The 16,528-nt window shown below is 33.0% G+C and overlaps 2 protein-coding genes across 2 annotated transcripts in view; both read right to left on the reverse strand.

The window, feature by feature from the left end:
• LOC143079319 (uncharacterized) overlaps positions 1–16,528 on the reverse strand; it is a 239,632-nt gene that overhangs the window by 22,418 nt on the left and 200,686 nt on the right. The window contains exon 3 of the mRNA XM_076254579.1: positions 110–421. Coding sequence (XP_076110694.1) covers positions 110–421 — 312 coding nt within the window. The remainder of the gene's footprint in view (positions 1–109; positions 422–16,528) is intronic.
• Positions 7,900–16,528, reverse strand: part of LOC143078476 (nephrin-like) — a 206,446-nt gene continuing 197,817 nt past the window's right edge. Inside the window, exons 13-14 of the mRNA XM_076253335.1 lie at positions 8,560–8,856; positions 7,900–7,907 (exon numbers count right to left, since the gene is read on the reverse strand). Of these exons, the coding sequence (XP_076109450.1) occupies positions 7,900–7,907; positions 8,560–8,856 (305 nt within the window). The remainder of the gene's footprint in view (positions 7,908–8,559; positions 8,857–16,528) is intronic.

Raw genomic sequence — 16,528 nt, forward strand, 5'->3', positions numbered from 1 at the left:
GTAACATTGAAAATATACCTTTTGAACCTGAACTTTTAGTTAAGACAAAAAGCACATCTGCAATAGTAAATTATAATAGTCCCTTATAATTATAAGCTACAGTTTATACCTGAACTCCTTGTTAACACAATCAACACCTCTGTGAAATTACTTCTTTTCATTGCTGTATTCTCAGCAAACATTCTCAGTTCGTATGCTTTTCCTTCCTGTAAGTTTCTTACTGCATATGTTCTACGTCTCCTTTGTTCATTTATATCTTCCTCACCAGCTGATATAATGGTCCATTCCGATGATCCCTGTACTCTGTACTGTATGTAAAATGTTTGTTTGTATCCTCCACCAGAACTTGGATCCCATTGAACAGTGATACTTGTAATTGTTGAATCTATTTGACTAAAATTTCCTGGTGTTTCTGGTACACCTAACGATTATGTTTTAAATGTTTTAAAAGAAAATACAAACTAACATTTGTTAGAAACTGTTGATTATTGTCAAAAAGGCACAAACACGTTACTATCTGTTATTGAATACTATCTAGTTTAATAATGATAGAGAGTTACACTTTCGAACGCAGCCTTAACCGACAAAAGCATAAACATTAATCCGTTTAACTATGTAGCATATCGTTTTGTAATATAAGATACCGCTCACGGTTGACTAAGGAATTAAAACACAGCTACAGATTTTCGAAGATATATATACATGTAATCTAATAATGATCAGAATATTTTTACGACCCCAAAAAAAAAGTTATTTAATGGTTTTATCAATTATTCATGCACATTTTTACGCCGTTTGCTGATATACACTACCAGGGTTTATTTTGTGGTTTCAGGGAACTGGTCTTTTACTTGTAGGAACCAAAATTTCACATGTATTTTGAAAGCTTTTCTTCTTAAACTATCAAGGATTAGTTATGACGAGTAACACAATTGCAGACAGGCTTAACTCCACATTTTGAATTGCAAAACTATTTGACCATATTAATTAGATATGAATACCTTTGACATTTTTGTTTTCTGCTTATTTTTAAAATTCATTTTTTTTCACGAGACTTCTATATAATGTCACATTGTTGCCAACCTTCAAGTATATTTATTGTTATTGAAGAATATATGCATACAGTTATTGATTAAAAATGCGAGTTGTTCATTCCCTTAGAAGCCTATAGAATAATTTAGTTTTTTGCACAAATTGAGCGACTAGTTGAAATGTTGATACTGTTAAGTTAGTCATCTATATCGAATTTGTATCTTTCTATCAACTACATTGCGATATATTTTATCGTTTATGTTGTTTTCTGTTCTTTGTTTTCTCGGGTTTTTATTTCGTTGTTTGTTTTTTAGGAGTAGGGTGTTTGTCTACATATATTGTACATATACTTTAAAAGATTATTTTTTATTTTCATGAGACGTTTTTCAAACAATGCGTAATTTTATCCGAAATACAGAGAGCCACAGCCAATCAATTGGAAGCAGTACTTATATATATCATTTTATTCTGGTATCAACTAAGTTGGACAAAGGTATACAGAGAAACACATTAGTTTACATTACATTGCATATATGTACATTTGTTGAGGAAGCATTAAATATGAGTTTTTTTACAACGATATGATCAGTATAGCCGACAGGTTAACATCAGAGAGAATCCAGTTTGTCATTTATAATTCTAATAAATTGGCACAATTTTCGAAGTTTAGATTTCTGTTTTTGGTTCATAATAGTAATAAATTTTAAAACATTACAGTTCGTTAGTTATTTCTTGTCAATAAGTAGTGTTCTATCTGTCAAGAGACTGCTGCATTCCATTACATAGTGGTATTCGTTACCTATCCGTCACTTCAAACTACTAATGGATTCTGAAGAGGATCATGCAAAAGACTGGGCAAAAAGAGAAAAGGTTGAGGTTGACACTCTTTCGGAGTGGGTAAAATCAACGAGGTCATTGATTCAGATAAGAGTAAGTAAGCTTAAAGGGTCAAAGAGCACCAAAGATCCTTCCATTTTTAAAAACCCTCAGGTCATAGAGGAGTTGTCTTGCCTCCATGACAAATATGTTGTCGTTCCAGCTGACAACGCTTCAAACAATATTGTTTTTGTTTGCAAGAAACACTACATTGACTGCCTGATTAAGGAACTCGGGATAAATAACACACTTGGAAATTCTACATATACACTACGTACGCTTACGAGAGAGGATATCCTGGAAAACCACAAATCGGTTCTAATCTCCTTTGGTGTTAATCGAAGGATGAAGATCAGGCTCTTCCATCCTTATATTGGATTCCTAAGCTTCACAACAATCCTTATAAGGAAAGGTATATTGCAGGTTCTTCCAAGTGTTTCACTAAAACCCTTTCTAAAGTTCTTACTGCCATACTCACTGCAGTCAAAGAAGGACTTCAAAAATATTTCGAAACGGCATATTCAAGAAGTGGTGTTAATCAGATGTGGATACTGAAAAATTAAAAAGAGTTATTTGGGAATTTACAATCTCAATCATTAAAACATTGTACCAATATTAAAACCTTTGATTTTTCAACTCTTTATACCACTATTCCCCATACTAAACTGAAAGCTCGCCTGAAAGAACTCGTCAGCTTATGTTTCTTTAACCAAAAGGGCACTAGACGTTTTAAATATCTAGTTTTGGGCAGGAATTCAGCTTACTTTGTCTAAAATAACATAGAGTCAAGGAAAAAATACACCGATGAGGATATCACTGGTACTGCCATGCTGGACGTTTTAATTGACAACATCTATTAGAGTTTGAGGTTTGCTCTTCCAACAGACTATTGAAATCTCAATGGGTACAAATTGTGCTCCTCTGCTTGCGGATTTGTTTTTGTAGTCCTATGAAGCAGAATTTATCCAAAAATTAATACAGAAAGGAGAAAAGAAATTAGCCCAGTCTTTTAATTTCACCTTTCAGTCTATTGATGATGTACTGTCTATTAATAATAATAAACTCAGTGATCACTTACATTTAATATATCCAAGTGAACTTGAAAATAAAGATACTACCGACACAGATAAATTTGCTTCATATTTAGCCCTTTTTCTCGAAATGACTACTGCTGGTAGTTGAATACCAAAATTTATGACAAACGCGATGATTTAAATTTTCCTATAGTCAACTTTCCATTTCTGTGTAGCAACATCCCAGCGGCACCATCATATGGAGTATATGTATCTCAATTGATACGTTACTCTAGAGCTAGATTAAAGTACGTTGGTTTTGTTGAACGAGGAAAACTGCTATCTCAAAAGTTGCTAAGACAGGGCTATGCATCAATAAAATTCATCGCTCAAGAAATGTTACGGTCGCCATCGTCAGCTGATTGGCCATTATGACAAAAGTGTCTGAAATCAAATCTGATATTCTTCCTCAGTCATAATAACCTTCCATCGTTACCGAGCTGAACAAAGAAATAAGGTAGCACTCCACAGTTAGGTGTGTAGTTTCGCATTGTGGCCCCTGTTGATTTTTCAAATATGAGATATAGTGTGCAATAAAATTAATTTTTGGATAGCTGGGTATTAAAATAGCGTTTGTATTGGGTTTATATGAACATCAAGGTTATGTAATGTATGTACCATAGGCTGTGTTCTGTATGACAGTCCGTATTTGCATGTCCCTACCATACATTGGTCCGGCAATTATTGTAATGTTTTTTTCCAACTTTTTGAACAGCGGGATACTACTGTTGCCTTTATTTATCGCACGAACTTTGTTCTTGGATTTTCGAAAAAATGAGGCGAAAGACACCCATTTTTTATTTGATCATTAGGAAGATTTCAGAAAACAGTTTCTAAAAAGGTATCACTCAAAGGCATTGAAATTCTAGTTTGATCAAATTTTTTGGGGGATATGTGACATGTTCACCCTTCCTTTTTGCAATAATTATGGTAAATAAATGCAGAATGTTGCCATGGATACACATAAAAGGAATTAATGTTCACCCTTTTAACTTTTGAAAATCAAATCTATGGAAGTTACTGATTACATTCAATGTACATATGCACATGTACAACACAAACAGTTAGGATAATGTATTAGAAATCCAGGAATAGGGAAATGATAAAACATTTTGTGGCTCATTTTTCATTTTATTTTCTAACTGTGTAGTGCTACCTAACACGACGGGTGCCGTATACGGTGCAGAAAATGCTTATTCTTCCAGGGCACCTAATTTAACTCCCGGTGTTTAGTGGAGTTCGTGTTGTTTCTCATTTATTTTGCCTTTGTTCACTCCTTGGTTTTGATTTTTATTGTCTTTTTTAAAAATTTTCAATAATGTTTTGTTAATTAAAACTTCGTTTTCTTGTTATCTGCTGTGCATACAAAATATAAATCACCAAACATCCTTTTAAAAATGTATCTGAAATATTTTTGAACGATTTCACGTCATAAAAGATATCGCTTCTTCGTTTAGGGCACTCCGACCTTATTTACCCAGGGTAGATCTTTAACTTTATGTTCTAAAAATTTAAATTTAAGCAGGTATGCTTTATAAAACACGGCCCCTTAGAAATTTGGAGTTCAAAATAGGAACAGATACAACAACAACAGTTTTTTTTTTATAGTTGTCCACCAATGGTTGGTTTTTTTTTATACAGTTTATGTTTATTTTATAGTCTTTTTTTAACTTCTGTCTTGTATTGTCAGTATAATAATATATTTTCTATTATTGAGTTTGAATGTCACTCTGGTATAAATTTTCTCTCTGTTAGTAACTTTAAATAGGTTTTAGAAATACGCGTTTGTCGGGTTTTGTAAGCAATAATTTTACAAGATTTTACATTTATTAATAAGATTTTACTTGGTCGAGATCAAATACTCCTATAATATGTATAGTATGGGATCCCATATAAGAAAAAGATACAAAACATAAAGTGTTAAATTAAATAAAAATGATTAATTTGGTTTTATCTGAAATGAAAGTTTCTTATATTTGCTGAACATTAAGCTAGATATCACATTCAACTGAAAAGTAAAAAATATAAAAAAGTAATTTGTTTTCGGATTTTTAATCGTGCTAATTCTCAAATGAAATTATTAAGATCATCCAGTCCAAGAACATGAAATATATTTATTATCAGGTTTTGAAAACCCAGTACTGCTTTTTTATTATTATTAAAACGTTTACGTTTACGTTAACAAGAAAATCTGCAACGATATTCCATTTTGAGTAACATTTTGTTTGTAAAACCTAATTTTCAGATGACTCGGTTTTCTTTCCATTTCTGTAGGTTATTTTTAAAAACGTAATATATACTAGACATTGAATACCCCAGAACCCGTTGAATGAACGCTTTAGGCATTTAGATAGATGGTGTACATGGACAACAGTCTCTTTAAACTCATTTGAATAATATTTATTGACATATTTGATGTTTATCTAAAATGAAACATCTATTTTAATAGCAAGGTAAATAGCTGTCGCATGTATCAGATCCAGCTTTACTCCAGGAAGGGAAGTACAACCGAGAAAAGTTCGTCAAGGGACTAAGTGTAGAATATCCTAAATGGCAGTCGTTATCAACAGAAAAGAGATTTGAGAAAATACCGAGATATACATATAAACTATTATAGACAACATTGTTTTTTTAGTTGTTTTCTGTTCTGAACTAAAATATGCTAACTGTCATACTCAAGTACACTAGAGAACTTTACTATCACACATTATCTCCTTATTTTTATACTTACTGGCAGATTCCAATACAGTAATGAACTCTACATCGGGAAATCCACTTTCAAGTGTTACAGTGTAATTAGCAAAGTCGTCTGCTTCCAAGTCATGTATGGTCAGTGTTACATTATAACCATCAAGTTGTACTTCCTTCCCATGGATCTTATCTTGTACAATAGAAAAGGAACTTGATAGTTGATATTTTGCTGAATTTTGTGTTGGTATTGGTATTCCATCGCGAGTCCATACAACACTGGTAAATTTTGGTTCACTATACACCTTAACATATATAGCCACTGCTTTATTAATCTCACCTAACTGTTTGACTCTGTCAATGGTGTCTGAAGTAAATACTGGCTGAGCTGAAAATTTGTTTTAAAATGACTGCATAGGAAACGCTGTAGGTATTTCTTTGAAGAAGAATTTATTCCTGAATTTAAATTTTGTAAATAAAAAAAAAATAAAGAACAATCAAATATAGTTTCTTTACTGAATCCTTTATAAGCATTTTGACAAACTTTGAATCAGATGTTTAATAGTTTGATAAAAGACATGATCACATTCTAAAGTTAATATTTTTATATAATGAAGATATTGACAAACTGGTGATCATATTAGCAAACCATGCAAAATGAGCACCTCATCAATAATGCAGCGACAAAATGCTCTGGAACTAATAACATATCCTAAAATTCCTATTACAGATTAACAGATGGCATTTGAGATGAAGCTGAGAAGGATAATTAGAAGTTTTAAAAAGTAAAATCACAAAAATACTGAAGTCTGAGGAAAATTCAAAACGGAAAGTCCCTAATCAAATGGCTAAGTCAATGATAAACCCATCAAACGACTGGACAACAACTGTCATATTCCTGACTTGGTACAGGTATTTGCAAATGTAGAAAATGGTGGATTGAACCTGTTTTTGAAGAATTCTGATTTAATGGTTAAAATATAATTCTATTGAACCAAGTCAACACTTTAAATATGTTGAAATATGCGTTGACTTTAGTTACTGTGCTTATCCGATCTTATGCGGTAACCTGTGTGGTATCACAATAGCAATGGCAAAAACAGTTTACCAAATTACAGTCAGATTTCTTCTCCAACTAACTGATCAGCTGGTAAAATATTTTAGCAGATTGCTGAAGTGAACGGTTGTTAGTATGAAGTGAGTGCTGTAAAATTAAAATTTTAATTACCATTTTTTTCCCAGTTAGATGATGTCTTTGTCATAAATTTCAAAGATATTAATGACTTACTATAATATGGGTCACTGATTTAGAAGGTCTAACTTTACAATGAAAACATTTATCATAAATAGATTTAAAAAAAATAATAGTTCAAAACTTGTTTTGTAGGTCAATTTTTATAGCTTTGTATTCTGAGAAGAAGTATATGTGTAATCGTGATTTCGCTAAAAATTTAATGAATAATACCAGGCCTAAGATTTTGTTTACAAAAGAATCATCAATATTATAAGACTTCAATAAAAAAAATTGAAATACAAAATTAGAACCAAGTTTAAGAGTATTGAGAAATACTTTGAGATTTTGTCAAATAATGCTCATACTTGTTATCTTATTCTGGTTTGAAAAACTCATAAGAACTAAATTGAATAATTCAAAGTTTTGCAAAACAGTGAATCTATAATTTCCAATCTCAATGAAAATTCATGTCGATATAGAATTGCTGACTTCGGGCAGGTGATAGCTACCCATTTTACAAAGGAATTTGTATGATTTATAGAACTTTGAATGTGTTCCACAAAATAATTTAAACATTTTTTTTTTCAAAATTTTTATCATCTTAAAAATAAATTTCAGTGTTCTGTCAAGAACAAAGGATAATAGTATAATAATTAGGAAAATAATCTTACAAACAAATTACTAATAAAATGACTGAAGTTGATATTTATCGGAAAGAACAATAATTTGCTGATTTTATGCTAATTTCAATTATTTCCCTTTAATAGAAGCAGATTAAAAAAAAGATTAAAAAAAAAGTTCAAATAAAATTACACACAACTTGCGGTTGGAAAACAGAGCTATAAATTATAGAATTACAAAATAATGTTTTGAACTAATTATATATTTATTTAGATCTATTTATGATAAAAGTTTTCATGTCACAGTTAGACCTTCTAAATCAGTGACTCATATTATGGTAAGTCATCATTTTGTTTGAAATTTATGACAAAGACATCATCTAACTGGAAATAGATAGTAAGTATTAATTTCGATTTCACAGCACTCACTTCATACTTCAACAACCTTTCACTTGAGCAAACTGCTAAAATATTTTATCAGCTGCTCAGTTAGTTGGAGAAGAAATCTGACTGTAATTTGGTAAACTGTTTTTGCCATTGCTATTGTGATACCACAAAGGTGACAGGATAAGCACTGTAAATGTAAACAAAATATATAGGAAATCGTTTATTATATACAATTATAAATGATCTTTTTTGACACAGTATTTCTTATTTAACTCTGAAGCCACTGTTTCTTATTCAAAATTTAAAACTGTGATTGTGCAAAGAATTATTTGAACAGTTGTGATTCATTTGCATGATACAATGGTTGGAAAAACATAGTTTAGTAGAATATGATCAACTACACATGATGGCACGCAATCCTACAAAGTTAAACGGACACTGATAAATAAGATGAACAAGGTGTCTTGATACAATGATAAACAAATGGACGAAGTCATAGATTTCATTAAAAATGTAAAGTCATGCACTTTAGAAAATATGATGAAAAATAATCCACCCAAGCCTGAAAGTTTTATAAAAAATGGATATGAACATGTGAATACTATCAAATCAGCTTGATATATTCTTATAAATAAATAACTCAGATTACCATTTACAGAAACTAATCCAGAACCTGTCTTTTCAAGCTCGTCGTCTTTGTCTTTAATACCATTACTGGCTGTACACACATATTCTCCACCATCCTGATATCTTAACATCACTGGGACATCAGGTAACTTCAGAGTTTTATTTCCACCAAATTCTCGTATAATATCTCCATATTTAGACTTGTGCTGCCATTTATGATAAATATAACTGTCTGGGTTACCACTAGGATTACATGTAACTGTTCTGATAGCATCATTCTGTGTATATATAGGACTGGTAACTGTGATGTCTGGAGCATCTGTCGTAAAAAAAATCGTAATTTCATAACTATGACAACAATGTCCAGGAACATGTTTATCTAGACATGCAAGAGGGTAATTTCTAGTTATTTTTCTATGGTTTTGAAAAACCTGCAATATCATGGCGATGTTAAAACTCTCCTCTTTTTGAACATTGTAAGGATAATAAGTAAACCAAATATAAAGTCAGGAACATTCTGACACTGACCTCAACTAAAAATAATATCAATAAGTGAAGCACAAAATGTACGACAAAATATCTATTGAAGGCGTGTTCACTCCACACGAGTCATTAAGCAATTGTATGTGAAGTTACTATTTAAAGGAGATACTTTGATAACAGTCCAATCTATAAAATATTGGACAGGTCTGAGGCTTCAGGGCAAAGGTAAAAAAGGCACAAAAAAAGTACATAATTTTGTAAAGATTTTTTTAATAAACTTGATTTACAATAAATTTAATTTACATTAAAGTATAGCCTATATGTTGGCCTCTTTAAACAGTAGCTCAACTTAAACAATAGACAAGAATAAAGTACAGTTGAAGGTAAACACCATATATTGCTACTTGTACCTGTAGACACACCGTATGTGTATCATGATTTTACGTGCGCTAAAACTACTTCATACATTTTCTTTGAGAATACCTAAACATGCGTTTGGTGTTTCTAAATTGACAAAGTTGTTGAAGGTATATTCTTTATGCAAAAAACGAAGACAGTAATGTTGTAGTTAGTAATTGTGGGTTGTTTTCAAACTTTGGATTAAAACCAAATGTGTATTCAGATATTTTCGATTTCATTGTAAATTACAAAGAGGATATAGTTATTTAAACCGAATTCTGTTGATCCTATAATGCATATATGTCCTTATTTACATTTGATTTTTATTGATTTCGCCATTTACTTCTTTCGTTTTTTGTGCAATATAGAGACAGAAAGTGTCCGTGCAAAAAAAAGATTCGCGTACAATTTGTTTGTGCCCAATTTTTGATGATATAATACATTTTTTTCAGATATCCGTACCTATGGACACTAAAAGATAATTGTTCTTTTCTACATTTTTGTGTCCCTAACTATGATCAGTGATCTTTTCAAGTCTAGTTTATCCACCATTTAAACATTTTATAACATTGGATTATCTCGACTCATAAAGATCGCTGATCATATTAAGATACACCCAAATGTAGAAAAACATGTTATCTATTATAGTTTATATAGGTTTTGATACCTGAAAAGTAAATGGCAAAATCAATATAAAGCAAATTTAAAGAAGGAAACTTGTATACGCATTATAGAGGCAAACACATTCGGTCTATAGTTATAGGAGCTAATGATGGCAAGTTTTATATATATATCATATTGCAAATGTAGTCTTCGCATCTTAGTTATTCATTTCTTCTGGGGGTTTTATTTCTCATTGAGTGAATGAAAAAAAAAAAACATGTAGAGACAGGTTGACATTAAAGTAAAAAGGTTCAACCATATCAAGTGTACCGCAGTCGAGTTTATTTAAAATATACAATTAAGGTTCATCATAAGGAATTGAAAAATATGGCCGTGTTTACATTCCAAAATTTACTATGAGTACAGACAAACTGGTACATTTAGGAAAGTTTTAAGGCATGGCAGGAGCTAGATATATACAAGTAATATGTAGTATACGTTTCAGAAAATCAAAAATTACCTGGATTTCGATGTCCAGTTTTTTTACAGTCTGCAGAATAGTTAGTAGTAGTACCTTTGATAACAAAGATAGCAAAATAAACAAACACCCCCAGTTTCATTTGATACGGTCCACTCATTTACACATCCCCTATTGTCTGCAGATGTCAATTGTCCATCTATTGTTGATTTAAATCAAGACTACTCACAACATGTATTATATGAGGGAGATTCTCAAACCTCTTTCCAAACTTAGTTTATTTTGGCACCTACTACGGGAATGAAAAAACCTGGATAGCAAAATCTGGTTAAGTTTATAATTTTCTAAAACATAAAATGCATTTAAAATTCATATATCTAGTTCCTGCAATCCCTTAAAACTTTTAAAAAGGTGCATAGATTCGTCTGTACTCAGAGTGCAATTTGTGGTGTAAATACGACCATATTAGCCAAAAGGTTATGATGAACCTTGATGATAAAAAATAAGGAGATAACAACGTGCAATCAATTAAAATTATTTTGTTGTTCATGAAACATTTCCTATCTTATATTATTTCAAGGAATTATCATCCGAATATTAGATCGTTTATTTCCTATCTTAATTCATCGTCCCCCAAGGGTGACTGGGGAATAGAAATATAGTCACTTGGTCTTCTCCCGACCGGTAGTTAAACGCTTGACGAAGTGGTGCGTCCGTTTGGCTGTGCGGGATGTGTTCGCGGTCACGTTCGGTCAGAATAGGGACGTTAAATCTGATGTTTCGTGTAAAGAGAGTGCCACGCTCTTTGCACGTAAAGAACCCTTACAACATCTCTTTGAGGGCCCGTAGGTGGCCTGTTTTAAGGTAAAATTTCTTTCCCTATCCAATATAATATGACCCGACAATTGTTCGTTCAAAGGTCACTTTTATGATTTTGTATGTTTTTATAATATTAGCATTTTATTATTATTCCGAGTCCTTATTGCGTTTTAATCATTTATTAGTTTATTGTATTTTACGCTATTCAAAAGTTACTTGTATTTTACACTGAACTATAATCCTTTCATTCAGATTAATTATCGAAGATTTATATCCGTTTTTAAGATAAAAGGTTCTGTAACAAAGAACATAGATAATTTGACACTAAGTGATAACTGCCGAAAGCCATTCTTGACAAACTTATACGAAGCATGTTTTTAATCCGTAATCCCCGCTTTCGGCAAAACGCGAATTAATATTATTTCAAAAGATATTTCATTGGTTAATTTTCCAAACTAAGGATTTTCTTACCCCAGGAGTAGATTACTTTAGCCATATTTGGCACAACTTTTAGGAATTTTTTATCCTCAATGCTCTTCAACTTTGTATTTATATTGGTTTTTTACTATTTTGATCTGAGCGTCACTGATGAGTCTTATGTAGAGGAAACGCGCGTCTGGCGTATAAAATTATAATCCTGGTACTTTTGATAACTATTTACACCACTGGGTCGATGCCACTGCTGGTGGACGTTTCGTCCCCGAGGGTATCACCAGCCCAGTAGTCAGCACTTCGGTGTTGACATGAATATCAATTATATGGTCATTTTTATAAATTTTCTGTTTACAAAACTTTCAATTTTTCGAAAAACTAAGGATTTTCTTACCCCAGGAGTAGATTACCTTAGCCATATTTGGCACAACTTTTAGGAATTTTTGATCCTCAATGCTCTTCAACTTTGTATTTATTTGGCTTTTTAACTATTTTGATCTGAGCGTCCCTGGTGAGTCTTATGTAGACGAAATTAAACGCGCGTCTGGCGTATAAAATTATAATCCTGGTACCTTTGATAACTATTCCGTATGTCAATCAGTCTTTTGAATTTGTTTTTAGGTTGTTATTTAGTTAGGTTTTAGTATTTGAAATATATGGATGGGAAATAAATATGTAAACTTTCCAGCGACTTGGACTTTATCTCAACTACCGCTAGTTTCCCCCAGAAACTAACTAATATGACAGAGGTGACCAACAACCTGGTCATATGTGGTGGACTAATACCCGTGATCTCAGAAGTGTACCTCGAAAGCCAAGCGAGTTACAAAATGTACTTTTATTAGCAGTTTTTCGTTATTAGTGCTATATGACAAGATTACAGCGAGAGAAATGAAACGACGGAAGAAGAGAAAAAGGTGTTTTTCGTTTACATTGGACATATTCTTATCATAACTATGCTTAACTTTTAATTATATAACTTCTAAATCTGTACAACTAATTTCAAAATGGACCCTACGAAAATATTAGCTAAATTCAAAGGTGACTTTACCGAAAACCCAAGTCGTTGGTGGAAATTATTTGAAAACTTCGTGTCGTTACATTGGGATGAATCCAAATTTTGTAATGCATTTCCACTATTTCTAGAAGAAAACGCACAGATATGGTATAACAGATTGTCAGATGGTGTAACAAAAAGTCAAAACAATTTAAAGTGCGAGTTTTTAAAGAAATTTTCTTCAGGACAAAATTTTCAAACTAGTACTGAATTAATAAACCTATCTCAACGCGAAGATGAAAAAGTGACTATATTAACCGGCTTCATGTTTTATCTGAACACCACGATTATGGAGAACAATTTGCTTTATAGAAGCTCCGGAATGAATGTAAACCTGAGCTTATGCGACAAATGGACTTCGGTAAATGGCCAGAGACAGTAGCGGAGGCTGAAAATCGACTGCGTTCAGTAGAAGCGACATCGAAATGTCTACGAGAGGAAGACCAGAAGAGAATGCAGGAAAATATCGTCACAAAACTGCAACCGGAAATGGAGCAGATGCTACAACGAATTAGTGCCGTAAACAGCAAAGCGATACAGCAACCTACTACAAGTCCGACAATGGTTGAACCACTTCTTGATGATCGCAAAGTTCAACATCGTACCAGAACGCCAAGACGACAACGCAGACGTAACCCATGCTACAGATGTGGTGAGTGTGACCATATACATGTACCATCTCAATGTCGCTTTATTAGAATAAAATGTAATAAATGCAAATCCATAGGCCACAAAGCAGAAATTTGTAGATCAAAACATAAACATTTTTCGGAACCAACAAAATTTATTTCGGCAACAGGTTTTAATAACACAAAAGCATCAAATTTATATTCGGGTTGCAAATCATTTTGGTATGGCTATGGTTGATTCTGGAGCTACTATTAGCGCAATTTCGGCAGATTTTTATTATGCAAATTTGCATAAGAAGGTTACACTTAAAAAGGCATCTCTTCTTGCAACATAAATCTTTAAGAGGAATAGGAACAATTGATGTCCCTATAGAAATAGGTCGTTTAACCATGCAACAAACCTTTCATATTTTTGAAAAATTCGCACATTCAATTATCAATGATTATTCTTGGTTTAGATTTCCTAGATCAACAAAAAGCTAGGCTTAATTTTGATGACAAAACCCTTGTTCTACAGTCTGGTATTACTGAAGTTCCCCTTACTAATGGTGGTAATAATGACAATAGTATATGCTTTATTTCTTTAGTTAACGATGAAGTAATTCCCAGTAGGTCAGAAGTCATTATCCCCGTTCAAACTGTTGACAAAAGTATAAAGTCTAAATTAGGTATTATTGAACCAAAACCCTGCATTGGTTGGTAAACAGAATATTGTAGGTGCCACATGTCTTGTACAAATAAGAAACAATAAAACATATTTACAAGTTCTTAATCCTACAAATGTCAAAGTACGGTTATCGAAACATACAAAAATAGGCAAGTTCAGTGAAATTATAGAAAACTCGATTTCAAGTGAAATCACCGATAACACAATAGAAATAAACTCAATAGATAAGGGTACACAAAATAAAAATAATGAAGCAAAGTACGTCGAAATAGCTAAACGTTTAAATTTCAATTTTACTGACTCTGATTTAACAACAGAACAAAAACAAAAACTAATGGTGATGTTAGGTACAAATAGGGACGTTTTTGCTATGAATTTATCCGAACTTGGTTGTACAGATCTCCATCCCCATCGTATTGAAACAGGCGACGCGCAACCTGTAAGACAACGGTTCTACAGGCAATCACCAGCCGTTAAAGGAGAAGCCAGCAAACATGTAAAAGAGATGTTAAAATACGATATCATAGAACCGTCACAAAGTGAATGGGCGAGTCCCATTTGTTTAGTCCAAACGAAGAGTCCAAAGTCAGCATCGTCAACACCCAACACGCCAGAGTATAGGTTTTGAGTTGATTTTCGTCTCCTGAATATTTTGACTACTAAAAAAGTGCACCCGATTGTTTAAATGGACGATATTGTTGATATGTTAGGCAAGGCGAAGGCGAAATTCTATAGTACCGTCGATATGTTCAATGGATTCCAAGTGAGATCCGAAGACTAAACATAAAACCACATTCACATGTCACGAAGGAGTCTTTGAATTCAATCGAATACCATTCGGCCTTTCTAACAGCCCTCATACTTTTCAGCTTGTAATGTCAGAAGCCCTACGCGGTATTAACTGGAAAAATGCACTAGTCTACATGGATGATGTACTCGTTTTTTCAAGAACATTTGAAGATCATCTGCAACACCTTACGATTCTATTTCAAAAGCTACGGGAAACCAATCTAAAACTTAAACCTACAAAATGTACTTTCGCTGCAAAAGAAGTAAAGTTTTTAGGCCACGTTTTATTAAAAGATGGGATTGCTGTTGATACAACCAAGACAGATGCAGTAAAAACATTTCCTGTCCCCCAAAATACAACAGATGTCAGAGCATTTTTAGGACCTGCAAATTACTACAGGAAGTTCGTTAAAGGTTTTTCTAAAATTGCTAACCCGTTGCATAGACAGTTTGTAAAAGGAGCTAAATTTATTTGGGACAAGAGCTGCCAACAGTCTTTCGAGGAGATAAAGAAACTTTTAATATCATCTCCAATACTCGCGTTTCCAGACTTTTCAAAAGATTTTATACTCTACTCGGACGCTTCACAGATCGCTATTGGTTACATACTTGGACAAAAAGATCATAAAGGCAGAGAACAAGTCATTGCTTATGGTGGACGATCATTACGAGGAGCCGAAAAGAACTATCAGGGATCTTGCATATTTAGCTTTGGTTGAAAGAGTTAAACAATATCATGTTTATTTGGCTAGCCGAAAATTCAGAATATATACAGATCATGAAGCACTTATACACACCCAGAAGCTCACGAAGGATAAAATCACAGGCCGACTTGCAAGATGGGCTATGTTTCTACAAAGCTACGATTATGAAATAATTCACAAAAAGGGAACGGCTAATGGTAACGCTGATGCGTTAAGTAGAAGACCATACGATACCGAAATAGCGACTATTACAACAGCTACAGTTGAATCGTCAACACAAACAGAAGCCACTTTCATCGAGTTAGACCCATATGCGTCCATTTGCGAAATAACCACAAGTCCAAAAGAAAAAATAGTAAATGATCAACGGACAGATGAACATTTTAAAGATGTCATTAAATTTATATTGGATAAAGAACTACCCGACAAGACCAGACAAGCGAGAAAAACGGTTATTGAATCACAAGATTATATCATAGACGAGGACGTATTATTTCATTTATACTACCCGAAAGAAAAAGGTCACAGAGCAGATAGGATAGTTAAACGATTGGCAGTACCATTAACCCTAAGAGACGATATCCTAAAGTCATACCATGACAGCTTACTCGGTGGACACAATGGCATTGAACGTACTTACCATACAATACGATATAAATACTATTGGCCTGGTATGTACAATGACATTCAACAGTACGTACAGACGTGTATGCAGTGTCAAAGAGCTAAACCTGACGCCCATAAGCGCTCGACACCACTGCAACCACTGCCTGTGCTGGACGTATTTAGAAGAGTACACATGGACATCTTAGGACCATTTCGAAAAAGTTCCGGCGACTACACACACGTTCTACTAATAGTCGATTCATTCACAAAATTTATGGAAATACTTCCTATGAAAAATACAGGCGCGAAAGATGTAGCTGACCTA

The sequence above is a fragment of the Mytilus galloprovincialis genome, chromosome 6 (genome assembly GCF_965363235.1).
Source record: "Mytilus galloprovincialis chromosome 6, xbMytGall1.hap1.1, whole genome shotgun sequence".
Taxonomy (NCBI): Eukaryota; Metazoa; Mollusca; class Bivalvia; order Mytilida; family Mytilidae; genus Mytilus; species Mytilus galloprovincialis.